The 24,826-nt window shown below is 43.8% G+C and overlaps 2 protein-coding genes across 5 annotated transcripts in view; one reads left to right on the forward strand and one right to left on the reverse strand.

The window, feature by feature from the left end:
- Positions 1-5,756, reverse strand: part of TLN2 (talin 2) — a 143,958-nt gene extending 138,202 nt beyond the window's left edge. Inside the window, exon 1 of one of the 2 annotated variants that reach the window (XM_031616420.2) lies at positions 5,550-5,756. The gene's annotated coding sequence lies outside the window, so the exon portion shown is untranslated. Of the gene's footprint in view, positions 1-5,253; positions 5,457-5,549 lie in introns of those variants that run through there. The other variant, XM_031616419.2, reaches the window with a different exon arrangement.
- A 595-nt stretch (positions 5,757-6,351) lies between these two features.
- On the forward strand, positions 6,352-23,654 carry LOC116244614 (uncharacterized). 3 transcript variants are annotated; one of them, XM_090148726.1, is made up of 8 exons: positions 6,352-7,245; positions 9,670-9,782; positions 17,214-17,283; positions 18,051-18,107; positions 21,219-21,300; positions 22,274-22,455; positions 22,653-22,931; positions 23,047-23,654. In XM_090148726.1, the coding sequence occupies exons 3-7, from the start codon at positions 17,278-17,280 to the stop codon at positions 22,653-22,655; spliced, it is 330 nt and encodes a 109-aa protein (XP_090004852.1). In that variant the 5' UTR covers positions 6,352-7,245; positions 9,670-9,782; positions 17,214-17,277; the 3' UTR covers positions 22,656-22,931; positions 23,047-23,654. The 3 variants fall into 3 exon arrangements, with proteins under 3 accessions (XP_090004852.1, XP_090004853.1, XP_090004854.1); XM_090148727.1 differs by lacking the exon at positions 23,047-23,654 and having other exon boundaries at positions 22,331-22,455; positions 22,653-23,040; XM_090148728.1 differs by lacking the exons at positions 22,274-22,455; positions 23,047-23,654 and having other exon boundaries at positions 22,653-23,040.
- Positions 23,655-24,826: the final 1,172 nt, after the last annotated feature.

A 24,826-nucleotide genomic window follows, 5' to 3' on the forward strand; every position in this document is an offset into this window, starting at 1 on the left:
CCAGAGGGTGGGTACGTAGAAGACCTTGGGTTCTCCTTTAGGGTCTGTACATTCTCAGCGAATGCATGTAACGTTTCCCAGGTGTGCTACAAACATCAAAACAAAGTGACCTCATTTTCCACAGCCTTTGCCTTTTTAAAATGAAGCTGGGCATTTCTCTCTCCCTCCCTGTAACGCTGCCTTCAGAGATATCCTAACTTAGGAGGTTTGCCACTGGTTCCTTCTGCCTGCCCCTGCATTCCTGTGTGCAGCAGCAGTGACCACTTGATCCCTTCCTCAGATAGCTCAGATACCTCTTGCTAATGGGAGATGTATCTTTATACTGTGAACCTAATTAACACACGATAATTTTGTAGTCAAAAATAGGAAAATCACAAGGAATTGCAGAATTTGCAGGCTACAGGGAACTGCAGCATCCAAGTTCTGATTCCTGATATCATTTATTTATAAATTCATTTACAACCTTGTTCATGAATTTACATTATCTCCTATTACTTCAACGTTTTTACCTTGTCTAGATTATTGTTTCCATTCCATACCACGATCACATTCCTACTGCCACTCTTCCCATTAGATTACTGTAGGTCTTTTCTTCATTGGAGGCCATCAATTCATTCTCCTCTTTCCCTCTTCCCATTACCACCTTGCTGTTTCCCCTTAGGCAGTATTTGGCTTATTTTGATTGGACAGGCACAGGTATCTGCCACCAGTGCCCCTAAGGACAATTAATGTATTCACTGGTACACATTGGAGCCTGATTTTTAGCACCAATAAGTCTTCCAAACTGTTTCATGCTTATGTATTTCATCTACATTCAAACCCTCCAGAAAAAAAAACCACAGCTTTTCCACCTCTGCCAACAGCTAGATTCCACCTGAAACAAAGGGAAATTCACCGTCTTACAGATACCAGCTCCCAGAAAAGGTAAGAAATCTTTTGATGTACAAACATGCACTAAGGGAAGCACTGTGCAGCACAGAAGGCCTTCCTACACTGAGAACAACCCTATTATGTAATAGGCTCTCACATCACCCAGCAGGAATACCCTACAGTAACAAACACCTCTCTCTCAGCTGTTAAAAATGTAAATTGTTATTCACCTTGAAAAACTAAATGGCCCATGTAATGCCACTGATTCTTTATCATCTCAACTGTTATTTGCTGTGTTTAGAAGAGCAAGACCCTCCTGGCTTCTTCCTGTGTTAAATGTCACTTCTCTATGGAAATAAAATCTCAATCTTGCAAAAGCTGCCAAATAGAAAGACACATGGTCCATTTACCATTCCCTTCAACTCCCATTGCTTCCTGCTGCCCAAACACAGAAAGCTGAGCTACCCACTGAGAACGCCAGCGAGGCAGTTCCAAGTGCCAGGCTGACCCACCCTGGCAGAAATTCAACTGGTTGCTGCCAAGAAAAGGGACTCCAAGTAAGAAGCCAACATCATAGTACTGTACAGATATTTTAAGGTACCATATTATTGTATGATCACCCTCACCCTGTAAAGTCAGTCAGTGTGTTTTCTGGCTTAAAACAAACAAAAAAAGAAGCACTGGAGCTTTGAGAATCGAGGGGGTGGATCTCTGGGGATGGAATCCCAGCTTGCAGCTGGAAGTGGAAAATATCAAAATGTTATCACAATTGCTTCAAGTATGCAAGCTAATTCAAACTCAATTCCAAGATAAGCATGTGTGCACACAGCACAGCCGGGGAAACGGCTCAGACACAGCCATAAAATGGGTTTTCAGCAGCATTAGCAGGACAGCAATCTAGAACGTTCAGTGTTCACAGCAACAAGTTTGGCACCAAATGTAACCACAGGCTCATGGCCACCACCTCATCCCCAAGCCTCACTCAAAAGGCATCTGCTTATTACTCTCAGAGATGGAAGGACACAATTCTCTAACCCTTGATCAGACCCAGGACTGCAGCACCATGTGGGCAGGCCTGGGCCTTGCAGGTCATGGGCTGCCAGTGGTTTGGGTTCCTTTCAACATACCCACATTTTTCCCTTTTTTTTCTTTCCCCAATTCTTATTTTTTTCCTGAGGAAGGAGTACATTATTAAATGGCAGCAATAAAAAAAGCTTAAAAGCAACGTGATGTTCATACCCATAACAACCTCGTGCATAGAGCTGCAATGGCTGAGACCATTATGCTTTGCATAGCTTTGTACTCAGGAGCCGGGTTAGCCCAAAAAACAACCCCTCCTCTCCCCCCCCCCCAAACCCTCTTCTCTCTCATTTACATTTTCCTGCCACTTAGAGTTCTTCAATTTACTTCACATTCTTATCACTGTGTGTGGTCAAAAAGAAAATTCCAGAAGCAAAACCCTGCATTCCCCTTCAAGAACAAACAGACAGGGCTATCTGAAGCCACGTCCAGCCATACAGCAGTAACATTTGTTCCAATTGACATACTGTAACTCAGAAATAAAACCTAACGTGCAAAACACTGCACACTGGAACCGCCCCCCTCCATTTCCAACAACACACAACTGTTCTGTTTGCTGTTCTCAATTTGCATCAGCACTCTATTGTCTGCAGAAACATGTATAAACAGACTTGCCAAATCTTGACAGGACTCATGAGCAGAGGAAAAAAAAGAACTTTTGAAAGCTGAATACAGAGCTCTCACACATCCCTCCCTTTGCTAATTATATTCCAGTGCACATGCAGCATCTGGATAAGAACTTCTTCACAAGAAATGGCCTTTATTTAAACACATCAGGACATCTACACAGCTGGCAATTTCAAAACTCCAAGGCTTGGAGAGACAAGGAGCTGAGAACTGCTCCCAGCAGTGGCTTTGGTACCTTAATGCTAACACAACAGATTGGAACGATGCTTCACTGTGGGTCCTTTCCAACTCAGGATATTCTGTGCTTCCACACTATGCTGCAGCAAATGGTGCTGCCTGCACTTTTATCACAAACGTACAATACTGCTATCACAGCAGCTATCTGACACTGAAATGCCACAATAAGGGATGGAGGTGGCTGCCTGTACTACTGTTGAGCTGTGATGACTAATTAAGAACTAGCGTTTTTGGAAGCTGCCCAGATCTTGCATTTGCACAGATTTTATAGATATATATTGGATAGGTAAGCATATAGATTAACACAGTCCAAACATTAATGCTTCAGATCATCCTTGCTATGCTGAGTTGACTTTTTGCAGAAACCATATCAAACAAAAAAAAGTTTTCACAGCAAAAACTAAGCCATCAGGAAGACTGCACAGATCTCGGGATGCCACAGCCCACATCTCTCTCTCCAAGAATAAAGATAAAAATAAAAAAAGAATCAAATAGACTGCAGCGCTGTTTTATACTATTCAGTTATATTTTTAACTACAAATGGCTTTTCTAATCTAAGCAGAATTTGGTGATTAAATGCGTTGGCATATGATGAAAGAAGTCTAAGTAAAACTGCATAGCAAACCAAGCTCAGAGTTAAAGTACTTAATTCTTTGCAGTCCAAAGGCAAATTCGTCTTTCCCAGTATCTTCTACCCCTAAGCAACTATGTGTCCATCGCACACACCAAAAAACCTCTCACCCTCTGAGGCACTACTACAGTCCAATGGCAACATTTCAAATCAACTTAAATTAAGCCGTACCACATTCCATTACATGATATCACGCAACAGATGTTACTCTCCGAACACACAGGACAATTATGCAGAAGTATTCCAGGGAAAGTGCCACTATTTGGATGATAAAAACGTATGGGTATCCCATTAAAAATTGCCATATTCTTTATCAAGTTTTACACAAAGATTCAGAACTTAAATACTGACCAAGTCTGTCACAGTAACCCAGAGACTCCGACTGACAACCAGAAACAAATACTTTTATCTTACTTTGGCTCAGTGATTTTGCCACCAACAGATAAGTTGGGAGAAAAATTCAGCCCTTCAGCAGTCAGCAGTTAAAGGAGCTGTCGTGAAGTTCACGTGAAATGCACTTCCCAGAGGAAAGAAGCCTTTTCCAAGCTCTGTGGTAACCTTCAATCTCAAGGCACTGTCTCAAAGATTTCATACTTTGAAGGCTAGAGGGGAAGTAGTTTGGACAGCTTCATTCACTGCTAAACTAGCTAACAGCTGCACTGATTGCAGAGCCTCTGACCACTACCTCAAAGCTTTCCACATCCTGCCATTTGTAAGGTATTCCTACCTAACACTGAAGCTTTCACTCGTACTTAGAACATACACATGGCCATACAACTGAAAAGAAACGTCGTTTTACTTAAGCAAGGGCAATCTGATAGACCTGTTGTGCGTTTGTATTTAATCACACGGACATTTTCCATAGCTAATGGGCTGTCTCAACCACACAGACCTCCCGATGCCCTGAAGCACCGCGCCGTGCTTTCAAACTTTGAGCCGGCTTGAAACTTAACAGGCTCGGAGTTGGCTCTAAGACACGGCTCTGTAACATAAGCTTTTACACAAGTTGGAGTTTTTGAATGAACGTTCCTATTATCTTCTCAGATACACACTATGCAGCGGCAGGGTTTTAACACACAGCAAACCACGTGGAGCAAACCAAGCGAATAGAAGGGCTACGGGGTGTACGGGGGGCAGCTGGGGGTGGGGCAGCGACCCCCCGGGCACGCAGGAGCGCGGCCACGAGGCGGGCAGCGCACAGAACGCCGGAGCAGAGCGCTGGCGGTCAGCACCCCGAGCCGGGCCGGGCCGAGCCGAACCCCCGCGGCCCCCCGCGGCCCCCGCCCCGCCTCCGCGCCCCGTGCTGCGGGAAGGGGCACGTGCACACTCGCGCGGCCGCACCGCGACGGACGCGGGCGCGTACAGCGAGGTACGGCCGTCCTTGGGAGGTCGCCGCTTCGCACCGCGCCGCGGGGATTTTCCTCCATCGCGGCGCACGGACGCGGACGGCTCCGCGCGCCCACCCGCACGCCCGCTATGGGGGAGCCGCGCCTCCCGCGGCGGGGAGGATCCCGAAGGAGCCGGGGTTTCCCTCGCGCCCCGTCCCGCTCGCGGCAGGGGAAGGCGAGGCGGAGCCGCTCGCTCCCTCCCGGGGCTCGGCTCTCCCGGCGGCGCTCCAACTTGTTGTGCGGGCGGCGTTCCGCGGGGATCCCGCCGGCACCGCAGCGCCGAGGCGCGGAGCCGGGAGCGGCCGAGCTCCGCACGCTGGGGGCGGCGCGGCGCGGAGCCCCAACCCCCCGCTCTCCGCGGCGCGGCGCGGACCGACGCTCCGCGCAGCGGTCAGGACGGGGGTCCGACGGGGCTCCTACCGACAAGGGCGTTACTGCAGCACCGCCTCGCCTCGCCTCGCCCCGCCGCCGCTCGTCTCCGTCCTCCCCTCCTTCCTTCCTCCCCTCCTTCCCCCCGCTCCCGCCGGCTCCGCAGCCGCCGCCGCTGCGGACTCCAGCGCAGACCCCCGCCGGGAGGACAGGAAGCGCGTCATCACTCCGGGACCGCTCCAACGCCCTCCGCCCGGCTCTCGGCGCGGGCAGCCCGGCGGCTCGCCCTCTCGCCCCCGCGGAACGCGGCCGTTCCCTCCGCCGAGCGCGCGGGGCGCAGCCCGTACCTGGGCGTGAGGCGGCGGGCTGAGCGCGGCCCTCGCTGAGGAGATGCGGAGGCGCCTCTCGCGCGCGCCCGTCCGGATCCGCGGTTACGGGGGGCGGGCGGCAGCTGCTGAAGGAGAGCGAGAAGGGCCGGGAGGGAAAGAAAAACAAAAAACGAGCGGCGAGGACCGAACCGGGCCCGGGGAGGCGGCCGAACTGCGCGCCGCCGCCGCTTCCCTCAGGGGCCGCGAGGCGCCTCCCGCCCGCGGCTCCGTGCAGCCGCGCGTGGCCCCGCGCGCACCGCCCCGGTCCCTCAGCGCGTCTCCGCTGCTGTGCCGGTGGTTGCCATGCCAAGACACCTGCACTGACGGGAGAAACGGGATGGCTTTGCAAATTGAGTCCCTGATGTGAAATACCTTCGTGCAGATGAGGCTCTGTCAGCACAGCTGTCGTTCAAAATCACGCACCCGAGTAACGGAATGCAGTGCAGCTGGAGCCCTGCAACCAAAGCAAGGAGCCAGCCGGCAGCTGTTGGGCCTTCGGAAGAAACTGAGCTGCTCGGGGGCACGAGCTGAGCAGCTTTGTTCTGCTTACATTGCACAGTGCCGTAACAATTCATGAGAACATCATAATACTCACCAATACTCATCAATAACGATGTTGTAACAATAACAGAGGTCTACCAACTGGCCCTTCCAGGAACCAGTATTTGTTATTTCAGCCGTGAGAAACAGCCATGCTAGAGCAGCAGCAAATCCAGAGAACCCACGGACAGATCAGTGCCTGCCTCACATCACTTCAGCTCACTGAAACTTGCAGGTGGGCACGTTTCTTCTGGAAAAGAGCAGCACCCGTATAGATGAACCCAGACACGCTCACAGCCAGGTTCTTGTATCATCCAACACCTCTTCAGCATTCCCTGCTAAACGTTTGGCCTTTTGATTCTATCCAGCTCCTACTGGGCTCCCGGAGCACAGAATCACACAGCCATGAGCACACCCCACCCCAAAGCAGGTTCCCTGCAGCGTGTTACGTAGGAAAGCACCCAGGTGGGCTTGGAGTATCTTCAGAGCAGCAGACCCCTCTGGGCAGCCTGTTCTAGTGCTCTGTAACCCTAAAAGCAAAGCATTTCTCACATTCAAATAGAACTTCCCGTGTTCCAGTTTGTGCTTGCTGCCCCTTACCCTGCTACTGAGCCCCAAGCACTCATCCCCTTGGCACCACCCGTTATATACTGACAGGCACGTGTAAGCTATAACCGTCAGGCCCTTCTGCCAGCTGTAGTATGAGACTTGAGTATCTGCAGGACACAGAAATCTCTGAGGCTGAATCTGGCCGTAGTTACATGACTGGCAATTTTTTCAGTTTGTAACAGGGTGGAAAAATTACTTTCCTTTTTTTCCCCTTTTTTTCCTAGAATAGAACATCTCTTGGTTTTACTCATACTCAGATGACACTTTAAAACTGAAACATTCTAACACCATTCCATTTCCCTAGCTACAAAATTCCAGAGCCTTTGCAGTGAGTGTGCTTTGTCAGAGCCAGAGTGCAGCAGTCTGCTGTGCTCCTGGGATGTGGCTGGGACTGGCAGGTGATGCCAGAGGTGTTCTCCAGCAGTGTGAGGTGGGACAGCAAGGCCAGGAACATGCATCCAGCCTGGGAGGCAGATGTTAAGCAGCCATCAAACCCAGAGGAATGAAATGGCTACATAAACCATCTGTAAGTGCTGTCTTGCTTGTTCAGAGCCCTGCATTCATCCTTCTAATGAAAATATTTTAGGATTCAACTACTTAAAATAGCCTGTGGAGGACAGCAATTCAGTGATGCTTCAGGCACAGCAGAGCTTAGGTGTGCATGCAGGGCTTCCTCTGCTGCGTGCTGTGAGCAATGTCCTAAGCTGCCATCCCAGATACATTTTAAATCTCTGTCTCAGAACACGTCCATTAAAATGCAGCACAAATCATACTCAAGCATGTAAATTAGAGTGTGTGTGTATTACTATGTCAATGAGCATATGCATTTCCACTGTGGTGTGGCAGATTGAGAAAACTGACAGTGATAAAATAATCTTCCATTTTAAAGATGAGTGTTCTGCCACTTAGCAAGACACTTCAAGCGCCTCCATGGAAATGACATCACTTACAAGGCTCAGGAAGCATGATTCCTGCAGGATAAACTGACTGGGCAAAAATAAATAACAGCGCTAACCAACCAAGCAGCTGGCAGATGTTGGGGCTAAGATGTGACCAGAGCAAGAACTGCATTAGAAGCCTTAGAAAGAGGAACCAACGAGGAATAGCTAAAAAACAACAGCATTTATATGGAGTCCAACTCACTGGCAATGAGTTGGCAAAAGTCAGCACTGTCACTACTAAGCATCAGTAAGCAGTAAGGTTACAGCCCTGGTTGCACAGACAGCCTATTGTTGCTCTGACCAGCCTCACATGGCCTCCATCCACACGGCACCAGGGCTCCAAATAAGCTCACCATCAGGGGTGTAATGCCTGTAGAACCCAGCTTACAGGACTTTCTGTTTCTGCCTTGTTGTGGTGAGTGTGGTGCTGTACTGACATTGTTTAATTGTTTGGTTTTTGGCTTGAATTTGTCTCCTAGCTAGCAGTAAAATGACTGTTATTTCTTTCAAGAGCTTGCTACTGAACTCTGTAGTGGTAATTCTGTAGTGCTACTCTGGAGTGTGAAAGATGAATAGAAATAGTACCTTAGTAGTTTGGTTTCCATACTCTCATTTGTATGTGTCAGCAGACGAAGGTATCACTGATTATTTTTAAGTGTTGTTGTGAAGAAAACACTTAAAAGCACATGAAGGTGACTGCGTAAATTCCTTCAAAGGTATGTGAAGTGTTCATTATAACATCTCTGGTAGTAATTAATTGTACAGCTATTAAAAAGGTAGCTTGAAAGAAGCCTAAAAAAACAACTTTTGGGACCCTGCTACTGTAAGGTGCATACATTTTTTTGAGACTTTGTAGCATTATTTCCTGCCCTACTGATTTTAGCTAATGTCTTCATACTGCTGGTATTGGTATTCTACCAGCTATGGTAGAAGGCTTCTTTGAGGATTTTGTCCAGGTCTGGAGTGCTAATTTAGTCGACTTCTATCTGTATTTCTTTTGTCATAGTAAAGAATTAAATCATGGCTCTGGCTGTATGGTTACTGTAATGATAACTTCATAGCTATTGTAACTATTATCTCATTCTGCCTGTACTACAGCAGAAGTCTTAGGTATTCCTGAAAATTCTCTGTACTCCTGTTTGTACTGCTACTGCTTCATGTATCATTTTCAAAATCTGGGATGGCCCTTCTTATGTTTTTTACTTTTCACTTGTCCTTATATCTAGGGGAAAACAAAACAACAAAAAAAGCACCAAATAAACAAACAAACAAAAAATTCAGCCACTTCTGAATTAGAGAATGCATTTACAGAGTTAATGTTTTTAGTAAGGAATACTGAAGATGAAGACTGCAGAAAATAAAGAACGCACTTTGGTACCTAATCTAAGGGGAACAGCAGCTTCAGAAGCTCAAAAAGCATGAAGAATAGGATTGTTATTCAGCTCTGGTTCCCACAGAATATGTCAGTCCCAATGAAGTTAATGGGACACAGATTTGGCAATGTGTGAGGTCAGGAGACTGAGAGCAAAGCTAGTCCCCTCTGAGTTGCATCTTGCATAGTACTCAGAGTGAAAGGGTCACAAATGGGTGCCCCAGCAGTCTGCCTGCCCTCATGCACAGCATCTGTATCATCAGAGAAACAAATGCCACAGCAGTGGTATGCTCTGCAATGCCCTCCCTCAGAGGGCCTTTTGTTTGTAAGCTCCCTACAGCTTCTGACAAATATACCTTAGCATCAGTGTTTGTGGCTGAACTACACTCTGATCTGCTGAACACTTCCAGGTTTTCAGAACTGTTGTGGGAAAAGTTGGAGAACATGTGCTGTGATTGCTGTCTGCAAACTCATGTGCATCTAAGTGATAATTCTCAGTGTGAACAGTGAATAACAATATTTGGGCTCCAGATACTCTGGAGAATAAATATACACACTTTGTGGTTGTTTTTAAAGGTACCAGCTGCATAAATGCTTATTTTTCCACAGTTCTACCCTTTGCTTTTCTTTCCCATAGACAAAGGTTGAACAGAACATTTGCTGTGAGAAGTACGTCAGGAAATACTGTATGAACTTCCAAATAGGATTTAGTCTTCCAAGCAGCTCGAGTACCCCACAGACCTAAATCAGGTACTGTCTTGCACTTCTTCAAAATAGAATTATATGGAACTTCTTACTTTGTCTGAAATTCATACCATGCAGTAATTAGTGTCTGTTTTTTTCAATTGCTTGTACTTTGCAGATGCTGGTGAAGCACTGGAGTGATGCCACGTATTTTCGGGAAGTGATTGCTACTTCCACGGCTCTCCAGATGTCACAGTGCATTAGGCTTGCTGCTGTAATAGAGAGGGTTTTTTGCCGTATTTCTTTAAGTGTAGTGATTCAGTGTTTTGGAAAAATCTTCACCTTAAAATGAGAGATGTTGTTAGCACTCTTTCTTCAAATGAATCACTCACATAACAAGCGCTATAATGTACACAACTGTTTCCTTTCCCTTTTACAATCTCCTTCAATGACTGGCAACATCTGCACCTCATTTCTCTCATGTGGTTTCATTGTTTGGGATTACTGATTATTTGTTATGATTTATAGCTGCAAAATTCTTTGATGCTTTAAAACAATGGAACGCTCTTGGAGATACTTAAATGAATCCAACAAATGCATTGTCTGAGTCTGTGTGATACCAAAGGAGAGAGCCACAGCTGACACAGGAATATTTCCTACTGGAAGTTTGCCAAAGAAAAATTGGCAGCAGTCACAGTATTTTTTATTGTAAATCTCCTATAATTTTTATGCTTAATAAAGCACTAACATCTGGACCCACAGGGTAAACTCTGTGTGTACAAACAGCATAGCACTCTTCAAAATGAATATTGATTTGCAGACCTCTTAGTCAAGCAGAAAAACATCCCAGGATGCTGGCTTTGGGGCCACACACTGCTCTTAGCATGACTATGGGTTTATGTGGAACTGAAGTGTTAGGTAAGCTTTATTTCCTGCAGCTCCCATTCGGTTACACTCTTTTCTTTATGGCCACACAGGGATTCCCATGGCATGGCCCTAAGCTTCTGCAGGCACTTGGCACTGCTGCAATTACAGAGCTCCACTGGAGAGCCAAGGAATGAAATCATGGGAAAATGGAGCTGTGCTGAGGGATGGCCACCTCTAGGGTAAAGTGCAGGGCAGAGCACAGAAAGACCTCCAGCATCTCGGCTGATGGGCTGTTGCCTATGTTTGTTCCTCTGTCCCTTCTCCATTCTCTGTTTTTATTCCTATTCCTCATACCTCAGTGGTTGTGTAGTGACTGGACGGGGTATGTGCATGGAGCTGTGAGCAAGGGCTTGTATATTTCATAGAGGCTTTTCCACAACAAGAAAGGAGTTGTGCTGAATGCTTACTTCTGTGATATCAGGTTGCAGGCCTTAATAGCTCTACCCAAATATCGAGGAAATCTTGTTTGCATCTAGATCTCCAGATCTGCTTTCTCACCTGTGCTTTTATTTATGCAAGGCAAACCCTGAGACCTCAAGCAGGAGGTACAAAAGGCTAGATAGTATTCTATTTTTTTTTTTTCTTAGTGATATGCATTGTCTATATACAAATATTGGTTATTTTGCTAGAGTATTTGCTTATGGTATCTTGCTGTACTGCTGGCCTGGAATACTCCATGTTGCGGGAGGCTGTGGAAGGGTAGGGGAAGTCACTGCTGGTGCAGTACTTTGAGTAATCTTAAGAGCTTTTTAAGACACTGATGGATGGAATTTCACTCCAGAGGCCAAGTGGCTACATAGAACTAGACTGTCAGGGACCTAGGGGGACAAAGGAGTTACTATAAAGAGGGCAGGGTGGTAGGTACTTTGTAGACTTTTTTCTACACTTGTCTTAAATGTTTATCCAGCTCTATTGAAATGGATGAAGAATGTGTTACTTAAAAAAAAAACAAACAAAACTAAAGTAGATTAACTCGTACAAAGACCACCTGGGAAAGAAAAGAGCTGTTCTTGACACTAAGTGGGAAACTGTAATTATACGTTACATATGCAGAACATATCCTATGGATAAATGTGGAGGTGGAGTCCTTGCCTATCAGTTCTGAGCAAGTAACCCCTACCTGTGTCTTCTTTGAGCATAACAGGATGAGCTGTATTTAATATTTTATTTGGTGTTTTGATCTTCTGCTATTTTCCTTCCTGCTGATGCACTGAATGGATACTTGTGCTAGTGTACTTATTTCTGCCCCTTCCTAACCTGAGATGTCTGCTCTTGTTGATGCATGTTCAACCAGGATTTTAAAATTAACATTTGCAATCAAGTAATTAATCATTTCTGAATATCAAATTCATACATAATCAGCTTTGCACTCAGAGGAATAGCATATTAGAACTCCCCTCAATAAAATGAAAAATTCGCTCTTCATATGAAATCACTGACAGCACATAATTATTACAAAACACAACTTAGATGGGAATAATTTTATAAAAATAGATCAGTGCATCTTGTGTTTCTCACATGCCCTTTTTTTGGGCTCCTTCTTCAAAAGTAAGCTGCCTTTTCTGTGACTTCACCAATAAACTTCCTGACTGTTGTGGTCTCCTGTTGACCTATTAAATCAGTAATAATTTAAAAGCAGTTGTTAATGAGAACTATACTTCTTCTGGCAAGTCTCAGGTCTGGAGGAAACAGAAGGGTAGTTGTGAGACTCCCTTTATTCTATGCTTAGCTGTAAGACACCTCTGTGTTCTTCTCAGGGCATTTTGGTTACATTCAGGGCCTGGTTGCATTCAAATGCCTGTACCCCTTGCTGGACAGGCAGAGCTGGCATTGATCCTTCTCCCATTCTCACTGTTTTAAACACTTGTCCCTTGTATCCCTTCAGGAAGCCTTGCTGCCAACCCCATCCCAGACATGAAGCCCATTCTCCAGTTATTAGTCCCTAGAGGGGCTGTTTCTACTCCTTTTCTATGTTTTGTGTAATACAAATGAAGTGGGGTGCCATGAGGCATTTAATGTGCGCAGACACAACTGTGTGCATTAGAACAAGGCTGGATGTTCCTAGTCTTCATTTTAAATATCTTGTGGCGGAGAAGTCGATTAAATCTACTAATTGTAATCAGGACTTGTGTTTTTGGCAGTTCTCCCTTACTCTGTAATCAGCTTTATCACTTCTGCCAAGCCACCCCTTCCTTTCCAGTGCTTTGTAGAGTTGGACCTGACATGCTTTTCCCAATGACTGAAAACAGATACATGGATTTTTTTTTGCAATTGCATTAACTTCTGATGGTCTGTTTTTCTTTGATCACATTTATTCCTTCAGGGGCAAATTTTGCTGTTTCAGAGCAGCCTCCCATTCCTTCCAGAATGGGTGCAATGTACATGTGCTTGCCACCTTCATATAGAGGAAGAGGAATGAGAGGATAGCAAAAGTGTCAGCTGAGCAAGTTCTGTGTGGTTAAATCCCTAATGCTTTCATTGCTTGAATGTATCACATAGAAATGCTGTTACCTATTTCATCTTGAGCTCATAAGGAAGTGCAGAGGAGTGCTACCACGCTTCATGCTCATAAGTATGCTGTGGGGTCTTTAAAGTATCGTGAGCCTTCCTTAACGTTGAAACTAGAGCTCACACTTTGCTGGGGCATGTGCCCAAACAGGAAAGTTGGTGCTCGGCACAAACTTTAGCCCTTATGTATCATTCTGTACCCTGTGTTGTGTATATCTAGCTTCGTAGTTCATATTTTTTCTACTCTTTGCTACAATTGATCAGAATCTAGGCAAATGTATGCCTACCTCCTCTATTTATTGGAAATGTTATAGTGTTGACCTTGGCAGCTCGGGTGGAGGATTTTTGAACATAGTGTTCTGTATGAAAGATTTAAAATCCGGATGAGATGGACCCTGGCACATACTGGATATAAAGATGTACAGAATTTCTTATTACCAGCTTGCAGGCTTTTTGACTTACGAATATAACTTCATATCATCAGATATTTATAGGTAGCAAGCATAGGCAGAGTTGTTTAGAATTTTTTATTTTTGAGTGTGGTTAATCTGGTGCTTGGCAGAGCTAGTCTAGGCACAGGCAAAGAAGGCAGCAATGGGGATGCCAAGATGGGTGTTGGCAGAGCTCTGGAAGCCAGGCTGGTGGCTGCTGCTGCCAGGAGGGAGGATGAGAATGAATAAAACAGCAGCTACTTCTGGAAAACAGGGTGTACACAGGCCTCTCATCCTAGTCATTTGCCTGTGACAGAAGCAGCTATTTTCAAGTGTAACCTAGATTCTTCATCCTCAGGCAGGAAACTTACTTTATGCTGATAAGATGTCTGGAGCCAGCTCTGGTCATCAACTTGCATTTACTGAGCCTTCCAAATTAAGTATGTAAAATCATTCACTAGCAGTTTTATGCAAATCTGATCTTTTTAAACAAAAAATAAAGCCAACCCTTGAAGTGGAACGGTTACATTATTATGGCAGACACACAAGTCTTGGAAGTATTTGGAACTACATGGAATGAAACACAAAATATTAGTAGAACAACTGAGGGAAAACCTGGTTGTGCCAGCAGAGCAGCAATCTGAATGGTTATAAAGTCTGAAGATAGAAAAAGAGGTGAGATGGAGAAATACAGGAGAATTCTTTCCAAGTTGCAGAGAAAGCTCTTGCATAAGTTGTGAGGCTTTGTGAAAGGACCTGGGAGCAGCCAATTCTCTTTCATGGGAGGAGGGGTAGGATAAAGATGATCGATGAATTATCTCATTAAGAGTTGTTTTTACTTTGCCACAATTCTATCCAGAAAGAACTGCAATAATATCTTCAATTGTTGCTGAATCCAGTGGATAAGTTTCCCTAGTGGAAACTTATTCCAACTACTTCTTTCTTCCCTCGTGTAGAAGTGTGGTATTTCTTGTGGCCTCAGACTGGCCAGAGATCTGGATTTCTCTGCAGGAGTCTAGTCTGCAGATTCTTTATTGTTTAAATACAACAAAGGTTCACAAACCAAGTTTATTTGCACAATCTTAGATGGAGCCCCCTCTACAGAATCCAAAAATAGATGAATTTGGATCGAACGCTGGCATGCAGAAGAAAAGTTTTCATCACTATTTCTCTTTGGAGAATGACACAAATGCTAGATGTGTTCCATGCTCATTGTCTGCAGATAATTAATCCATGTAATTAAATATGTACTGAATTGATCTGTTACAACTCTGAGGTCCACTTGCTCACATGTATTCCCTCCCAGATTTTCAGTTGGCACTTTTATGTCCTTTTCCTGCCCCTCATTTCTTTTGGTTGTATTTTTTCTATCACTTGAATAAGACATTATGTCCTTCTTTCCTTCTTCTTTCTTTATCAATTCAAATTTCAATTGCCCAGATTCAGCAGCTAGAATAAAGACTGAATGTCTGAAATAGTATTGTAATCCAATTACTAGGGTGGCAGTAACAAAAAAGTGAAGTCAGCTAGGCTGATATAATGGTAACCTTTTCCTTGTTGGAAAAAGCATTTCAACAAGTAAGGAGTAATTTTCTTGATGTAGTTCTTACCTGATAGGCCTTTGTTTTTGGAAACAGCATGACTTACCTACCTGAGCTCAGTATCTGTAAAATCCATTATTTACAGATGCATCCCACACCCAGTGAAGTTGATGGCACAAATCATGTTGAATTCTTTGGGGGGGGGGAGGTGTTAGGCCTTGCCATGGCTTGCTTGTGAGCCTTGTATCCTTGCCTTCCTAACAAGAAAGTACATCACAAAGTGGTGATGCAGAGCCCTGTTTTTCTGGCTAAGAGGGAGTTTAAGGTATTTCTGAGCCAGAGTCATAATGCATGATAATATCTGACCTATTGCCTGACAGACTTCAGCTCTCTCTTCAGGGAAGAGCTTAATGAATCTTAAAAATGGATGGTGCAGTGCTGAAGCAATAGCTACTTTGTTGGATTAATTAGCTGTTAGTGCACGTATTTTTAGAGAGCCATGGACTGCAACCCATGTGATGCTGTGTGCTGCTGGGCGTGCCAGGACCTTGTTATGTCATCAGGCAGCTGCAGTAATCTGACAAGTGTTACATTTAACAGTACTGTCTGGTACCCATTCTGCCTCAGGATTGGTTTCAGCATTATTTCAATACAGTATAATTGCCAAACCAGAGTTACCATGCAAATCAGAAGTGCAGCTTGCACAGGAGTGTTTTGTAGCCCTCAATTACTTGATTTAATTTTATTCTAAAATTAATTTACTCTAATGGTTCTACATGAATTTTACTTCATATTCATTTACGGTCATAAAAATGAAGTGGTTAAATATTTCTAAACGACATAGGGAACAGGGAGTTTCACTCCTGCAGTAATGGAGCAGACTTTCAGCTGTGCTTTCCCTTAGATGAAAGCTCCCCAAAGCTGAAACTGCAAGCTCTTGGGAACTAGTAGGAGCAACGTGGAATTGGAGAATGTTCCTTTTTGCATGATCTTAGTGCTCTGACGTTGAGGCAGTACCAGGAAAATGGAGAATGATTCTGAAGTAAGAAAACACTTCTATGGAAGCAAGGAATACATACAGTCCTCGTCTGAGTGTTTTAATGAGTGCCAGAAAATTGAGTAACATGCAGCAAGGGCTCAACTCAGGAGCCTGCCTCATTAAACAAGGGATTGCTATTCTTTTTTTGCTGTGAAGTAGGCAGTGTGCTTTCATATGGCCATCTTAGATGATGTACTGCTTCATTCTCCATCCCAAGGAACAGGTTGTACATCAGGGCTTCAATGGGACTTGCTTTTCAATTACCCCAAAAAAGTAAAAAGTAAAAAAGCCAATAAGCTGTATGTCCAATTTCAAGAACAAACTGAACGGAGGAAAAAATATGTTTTGTTAGGGGAAAAAAAAGTGAAAATTACAATGCTTCAGGATTTTGCAGGTGTTTGAAGAAAAAGTTTCTCTGAGTGAAACTCTGAATGTGTAGGACTAGTTTTAGTAGGGGAAATGGGATTCCAGGATGTTACATTTCATTAAAATTAATGAGAATTAAAAAAATTGTACTAGCCCTGATCAATGGAACAACTTGTAAATTCTCCACAAGGTTTTTAATTTTGTTCATCTCTCTGATGGTCCACGTCAATAAACAATTTGTTGGCTAGAAGTTAAGGTGGAGATGTGTGGGAAATGACACTGTCACATTTCTCATTTGCAAATCTGATCACCCCTTCCCTCTGCTTCTGGACAGAACATGGCACAGCAGCAGAGCAAGAGGCTTTGACAGAGACAGCTGCTTTCAATCTCTTCCCAAGTCTTCACCAGAGCCCATGTGTGCAAGCACAGAGCTGAATGATGAGATGCTAAAGGTTGTGCTGTTGGCATACCAAGGGAGCCAAGGTGTATCTGCTGGGAACCTTGTGGCTTTTCATACTTCTATAGCACTGACTTGTTAGGATGTGGTATCACTTCAGTAAGCAATGATGGTTCTGTAACCAATGGAACTCAAAGCTACAGGAGGTTGTTTGAGGTGTGCCTCTGTTTAGAGATAACTGGTTATTTGGGCATGGCATGCAGCTGAAATCAATATGTTTTGCTGTAGGCCTTAGAGATGGCTGAGCTGCTGATAAGGAGCTAAACTGGCAAAAGCATGCAACTTCCTGGGAATGCAGGTAGATATCTAGCAGGGTGTAGGAGCACCTGAGCTACAAATGCAAGGCACATCTTAGAAGTCAATCATGCATCTGCCTACATCCTTAAGTGCACCTGCAACTTTGGCACTACACAGCTGCTTTATATCTTGCCTCCTTGACAATAAACACATGCACCTCTCATCATGGCCTAAACCATGTGTCCAACCTGCTAGTTCTATGTTTTTGTTGCCCTCTTTTTTTTAATGCTGTAATATATAAGTTTCAATAGTTGCATATGTTAACCATATTATATATTTTATATGTGGCCCAAGACTCTTTCTCTTCACTCAGTGTGGCTTAGGCAAGCCTAAAGGTTGGACACCTGTGGGAACTCTTCTGAAGCAGAACAGAAATCGCACCCAGGGTCAAACCCTCACTCTGTGCTGCCCACTCCATCCCGCTGTGCTGAGGAGGCCCCAGCAGTGTGGCACAGATGCAGCTTGTCACAAGGTGCTCTGCTGGGTGGAAATGCTCTGAGGGTGCATCTGTGGCTGGAGGTGTTCAGTGGCAGGGAGTGCTGGCTAAAGGGACTACCAACTGGTAATGGTTTGAAAAAGCAAAGCTACTAGATGAGGGGATGGGGGAAAGAAAGAGAGTAGGCATTAGATTATCTAGGTATTAGTGATTGTAGAGGGAGTTACAGCTTTATAGTTTTGTGGGGAATTTATTCTGCCTCAGGGAGTTTGGCTACAGGGCAACAGTGCCTACCAGTCTAAATTCTAAATCCTTTCCTGGCTCTCTGTCAGATTTTGCAGATGTTTCTTGCGTGCTTGGACACTGCTCCTGCCCAGCAATTCAGTGAGGTGAGTTTTCTTCTACCCAGCACTGAAGTACAGCCACTTCAAGAAGTTGTGATGATGATTGACCATTTGGACTTGGTTTTTAAATGTAGAGTCTTTGAGGGGAAAGCAATCACTAAAAATAACAACTCCAGCAAAGTAAGGCATGTTTTGTTTGTACCCGTGAGTGGGAACCATGTTAACAGTAATCAGCTCAAGTTTTTGCGACATCTTTAACACCAGCGTAAACTAGATTCTGCTACTGTAGCCCAGCTCATATCTTTCAAGTAAGCCTGCATATTCATAGAATCCATTGATCCAGCCTATCCAGATCCCACTGTAGGACCTTCCTATCCTCAGGTAGATGAACACTTCCCCCCAGCTTGGTGTTCTCTGCAAACTTACTGAGAGTGCACTCGTCCAGATTGTCAATAAAGGTATTAAAGAAGATGGGCCCCAATACTGGCCCCTGGGGAACACCACTTGCAACTGGTTGCAGCTGGATTTAACTCCATTCATCATTGCTCTCTGGGCTTTGCTAAAGCCCAGGTAGACTATGGCCACAGCCTTTCTCATCCACCAGGTGAGTCACTCAGTCATAGCGGGAGATGAGGTTGGTCAAGCAGGAAATTCCCTGTTTTCCCAAGGAGGAAGAGCATTACTTCAGTAAGAACTATCAGCTCTGTGCTTTTTAATAGAATTATTAAAGCTGGAAAAGACCTCTAAGATCTAGTCCAGCTGTTGACCCATCACCACCATGCCTGATACACCGTGCTAGAATTAAGTTCATCTGCATCAGTGCCTCTGAGAAAATCATGCCGTGTTATTGATAGGTCCAAGGACTGATTTATGGATCAGTGAGCTGGAAAACATGCAAGTGATGCACTGTATATTTATTTCTTTGTCTCCCTCATTTTTAAATGAGGCATTAAAGATGAAGTGATAACTTTCTATCTTATCTTCTGGGAGGTTTTTGATGCATTGGTGACTTTATTGCTGAATACCCAATTAATGTGTTAGGAAACTTTGAATAGTTTAGCTGAATTTGTGTCACTAAACATAGAAGAAGATTTGTTATGAAAAAAAAAAAGATATACGTGGTGGAGGCTCAATGTTGTTTGGTTGTGGGACTCCTTAACTTATTAAATGTCCACTGTTTGACTTGCAAAGCTGTTGTAAAACATTCTGATCAGCTATAATCTTAATTTTTTTTGAGTTTGTGCCATTACACCCTGCAGAGAATTAAAGCATCTGCCCCCCAAAAAATTAAAAAATTACTCTTCTCCTTCACTCTGAATTTGCAAAATTGGAGAATAACAGCTGTTCCAGTGTGAACAAAAAAATGTACCTAGCAGGTGGTATCATGTATATATGCCTAATTGTAGTCCAGCCATCTGCTATTTGGTTACCAAACAGCAAAGAGAATGAGAAACTGGAAGTTTTGCCCCAGGAAATTATCACATTTATAGATGAGAGTAACCTGCGTAGCTAGGAGCAGTGAGATGCATTCTTTTCCTTGCTTGAAATGTTTTTGTTTTCGTTTTTTGACTAGTCACTATCTAGAGGAGCTGGCTATAGCTGCCGAGCATACTGGTGACATAATTGCATGTTCACTGCAGGCTTCAGTGCAGGTAAACCTGACTGATGGACTGTCCATCACAGTGACATGGAGCTCATAGTCCAGAGATTGCAAAGCAGTGATATGTATGCTTAAGGAGATTACATTGCACACAGTGAATCTTCTACCTGTGCCTGCTCACACCTGTACTGAGAAGGAGCAGTGAGATGAGCATATATTTTCATCTGAACAGTCCTGATGGTAATCCATTTCAACTCTGAGTAGAACGTTTCTATGCAGCTTTCCCTTGGCCCCTGTCCAGGAAGTATTGTTTGTTTGGATTTCTGATTACCAAAATACTCTGCTTATTCCCTCAAACAAAGAAAGCCTTCACTTGAGACATCCTGTGGGGGAGGATTTTGACAAAGATGGAGAAATTCTTGTTCCTCTAAGACAAGAGAGAACTGTTGTCCACACGGATGAAGTAAAAGAAACAGGAGGAAATTCAGAGCTGTAAAATGCGTAGTCTTGCAATTAGGAGAAAGAACAAAACCCTCCACGATGAAATGTCAGTCACTGGGGATAATGGTTCAGGTGTAAGTCAATCAGACTCACCATGAGCAGTTAGTCAAGTGGTTGTGAAAGAGGCATGTATTATTATGGGAAATGTACATTTCCCATAGATACAATAAATATTCCCTCTTTAATATAAAACACCAAGTGAGTGTTCCTACTGCAGGAAAGGATAGGACTAGTCTCTTGTACAAGAGAAAACCCAAAGAACATGAAGTTTATCTGCAGTGATCGGATTCTGGAATGATTTTCCTCTGGGAGAAATAGCACTGAAACCTGACTTTTCACAATGCAGGGTAAGTTCATGATGGGGAATTGAATAATGTGGTGTCTGCAATAGCAGGGAATCATGTTCAGAGACCTAGGAGATCCCTTCCAGCTCTGCATTCCTTATCCAAAAATGGCCTACTCTGCAAATCTGCCCTGTATAAATAGTCTTCAAAGAAACTCTAATGTCAACAGTAGAGTTGCTGGTAACACTAGAGGGATCTTTAGAGTGGTCATACCACAGGGAAAGTATTGTCAGAGCTGCCTGTTCTGCATCAAATGTCTGCACAATCTGTAGGAATGAGTTTAGAAAATGGATTTGATATGTTAAGCAGAGCTGGATTTGGAGATGGCAGAAACCTGACAGGCACTTACTTTCTAGGAGAGGAAGAAAGTGGAGTTTGAGTACAATGTAACCTACGGCAGGAGAAAAGATGGAACAGATTGGAAAGGCAATGCTATGCAATATTTTTTCATGTTTTATGAGATGAAGTGTTCTAAGTCTACTAGATTAGCCTTCTTTGGTCAATGTGTTGTTTCAGTTGCATTGAAATGTGAATGAGGACCACTGTGACAAATGGCTTCACCATCAGTCTAGGTGGAGAGATAAAAGGGTGGCAGGAGGATTGTGCTCTGTGAAAGGACTGATACTGGAAAAAAATACAGTAAAAATGAAAAAGACACTCTACTTTGGGAGCACTGAAGAAAGAAAATTGTTGCTGCTTTTGATGTTACAGATTGGCAGTGAGATGGTGATTGAAAAGAAATGCACAATAAAATCAGCAAGAGAATTCCAGCAGTTCATGTGTACAGGAGCTGGTAAGAAACCTCATGTTGCTGCATTGTTTTCCATGAAGCTCCGGTGCCCTGGGAAAAATGACCAGCTGGACAGGAATATTATTGATGGACACTCTGCAGTCACTGTTGTGAAGGCTGATCGGAGCACAGAGTGCATTTGGCACGTGATTCTCTTCTCACTTAGGTTGTGAAGCATTACACAAAGGTAAACTCAGCACAACTGAGGGAGGGCTGACTCCCAGCTGCTCCATCTCCAGGAGCTGATGGTGATTTATTTTAATCACATAAACTGTCAGTTTCTGCCCCATTTTTCACTGAGCCCCTAGAGGTATAATTTGTTTGCATTTCCTGTGATCGAATCAATCTTTCATCTTATTGTCAGTCATTCACTGATAGCAATCTTCCGTTAATTCTTTCTTTTAATGATACTTTATCATGTAGATAAACCATAACGTATTTCTTCGCCTGGAGGATGTGAAGTGCTGCTAACTGAAACTGACTTACAAAATGGTTTTTCACACTTCCACTGGGCAGCAAACTGCAGATACTTCTCAAAAATATTTAAATTCAAAGTATTCCATATCATAGCACAAGCCTAAGAGTGTTCTTTTTCCTTTGTTTCCCATTCTTTTCAAACTGGGTGAAATTTGGTCTTGTACAGTCCCAGTAGGATTATTGATCATTGAAACAGTCTTTGAAGGGCTTGCATAATTATAGCCTGTTAAATAGTGCAATGCTTTAAGAAGTGAGTGGAAGGGAGTATCAGGAGTATGGCTAACAAGACATCCACAAACCTCTATTTTATTTAGCAATTTTTCTTCAGAACATTGCCCTAAGCAGTGTCCTGTAATGACCTGTAATGACAGGTTTCTATCTGATTTCTGAGGGCCTTTGGTCAAACAGAAAGTAGAAGAGATTTTAATCACATTCTAAGAGCTGAAGTGGGTTGTTTTAAAGAGGATTTGACAACTCAAGGGGGCTGAATTGTTGACAGGTGAAGTGGGGCAGCTGTTAATGACTTCAGATTGCCTGAAAAGGCTGGCCTCTGCAGGGCAATGCTATCCAGCTATGGTGGGGCTGAAGCTACCCTGGCCTGGCTTTACCTGGACTGCTGCTTTATCTGCTGTTGAATGCCACTGCTTTGATACTGTAGGAGAATTGTTGAGCAGCGAATCAGTGAGTATAATATTTTAATTACTTAAGATCAGTTGTGCTTCTTGATCATAGTAAATAGCAAATAAGAGCAAACAATACAGAGTGAGAGTGCCGTTGTTACGTAGCTTGATGTTATAAATATCAGAAGCCAGAGCCATGCTTGTCAGTGCCTATACACCTGCTGGCCCTGAAGTCCAGAGATTTTTCTTCTTTTGCAGTGAATCAGCAGCTTCCAAGTCTTTCCAGTCCCAGAGACTTCAAGGAGGGGCTGCCCTACCATCCCTGTACTCATATACACATATCTATGCCTGAGCGTCTACCTATGAATAGATGAGAGCACAAAGCCACAGCCCAGGAAGGCTCTTTCATTGCTTACTCAGATGGGAGGAAAACAAAAACCTTCTCGATCACCAGTGTGGTTTCACACTCAGCTCCAAGGATGGTGCTGCTGGTCACAAAGGAAGAGCTGTGCTTCCCGTCGCTACAGGATGGAAATGGTATTCCCTGCTCCCTCATCTTTCTTCTCAATGACCTTGTCCGTGCAGCCCTTATAAAACTGGTGCTGGGAAACTATTTTTCAGAGCTTTCACTGCGTGTTCTTTTTATTGACAGACTGAAAAAGTGACAAGAGATGCCTGTGAGCGCTACGAAGCAGAGGAAACTATCCTTTAATTTCCTTGTATGGATAGCAAAAAATGCATTTCAAGAGCTCGAGTATTTTACTCTGCCATGCTTTTGGGTAGTGCAAGACATCAAGTGGAACACGCATGGCAAGCAGATTGTAGTTTGTTTCCTTTTAAGCATTTGGGGTAGAGAGGGAAGGCTCCCAGCACACCAGTGCCATGTGTAACACATCGGCTGCTCCCAGCCTCCAGCAGGGAGGCTGCCAGCCCCAAGGGGCCGGGGAGGGAGGCTCAGACTGGGATCAAGCTTGGAGCTTGCTTAAGGGAATAAGAGAGGCTGAGGCAGCTGAAGAAGTAGGGGTTTTGTTTCATCCTCCCCTCTTAACTGAAGCTCCTAACCATGTTACAATTTCTCCAAAGTGCTGGGGAATCTCACACAGTCACACGAGCCTATTTCTGCTTTTCCCTATAGCAATGTGTGCATGACTGCAATAACTTCAATTTGTTTTTCTTTATATAGTAATATCTTGTAGCCATATGTTTAAACTCTGTGTTTGGGAGCAGTAGTAAAGCTGTTTGTTTTCTCATGCCAATGGATTCCCTGACTTGGAAGTGATTTTGTCAGAGAAAATCCTTGCTTTTCTCACACTTTTGCTGTTCACTGTTTTGAACTGGTGTTGTTCTGTATGCGTTTTTAACCCCGTTTGCTACTTTTCTGATTGTAAACCATTAATGGCAAATGTTTAATACCGGGATTTGGGAGGAAAGCAGGTGGTATGCAAAATTCCTTTATCCCAGAGCATATGACTTTTCATCTAATTTTGTTTTAAATGAAATTTGTGACAAACAACTTCTTTCCAATAACAGAACTGTCACTATTCTCTTCCTTTCTGTTCCCTAGCGCTATAAGCAGCACTTCTGTAAGATCCCAAGCCTGTTCCTAAAGTCACCAGAAGTCTATAGGGCTCTTCACAGCATCTCCTGAAATCAATTCTGGTAGCTGTTTCACTAATAGACTGCTTTTTTTCTTACTACTGATATTCAAAATGACATGTGTTTTCCAAGTAATTTGCGGGCATAAGGAGCTCTGGCATAAGTGAGGTAATCATGGATTATCTGTATGAAGGTTTACAGGGTCAAGGCCTTAGCAGTGCCTGTTTTTTAAATAGAAAGTGAAAAATGCAGAACACTTGCATTTCAAAAATACTTGCACAGAAACACAACAACTTGGTGGACAGAAAACTTCCGTACAGCTGCTGAATGCACCTGGGTGCTTCTAAAATAGAAGTGTCCTTCTGTGCAGTGAAATGCTGAGGACAGTCTAAGGTTGGAGAGTGGAGTTGTAAGGGTCTCACCACATGCAGTCTCCAAAAGAGCAGGGGATCTGCCAGTGAGAATTTTAGCATTAAGACAACAGATCTACTGGGAAAAAATAAAAAGACATTTGTTTTGGGAGCAACTGTAAGCCTTCTGAGTTTGTACAAGTGCTGTGTTCACTCAGATGGCAGAAACCTTGTTTAGATGCTATGGGGAGAAAAAAAAAATACTTTGTAAAAGGATGTTAACACTGTGAAGAGCAGAACTCTGCTATCTGTGTTTTTTCCTGGTTTATGCTGTATTTTCAACAATTAATATTTGCCCAGGCTCTGTCTAACTGCTCATGTAGAGAGGTAGGGAAGAAAAGGATTATACAGAAAAATACTTAGGGACAAAGGAGAACAGAGCTCTGGTAACATATCAACAGATTGTGTTGGACTAAAGCTTCAAGC

Source organism: Phasianus colchicus, chromosome 12, assembly GCF_987193195.1.
Source record: "Phasianus colchicus chromosome 12, bPhaCol1.hap1.1, whole genome shotgun sequence".
NCBI lineage: Eukaryota > Metazoa > Chordata > Aves > Galliformes > Phasianidae > Phasianus > Phasianus colchicus.

Bases quoted from the DNA above. Each gene is read 5' to 3' on its own strand.
- LOC116244614 (XM_090148726.1), top strand. The intron at 18,108-21,218 runs GTGAGTTTTCTT...TTGATGTTACAG, and splicing joins CTGCCCAGCAATTCAGTGAG to ATTGGCAGTGAGATGGTGAT. The intron at 21,301-22,273 runs GTAAGAAACCTC...AATTGTTGACAG, and splicing joins GTTCATGTGTACAGGAGCTG to GTGAAGTGGGGCAGCTGTTA.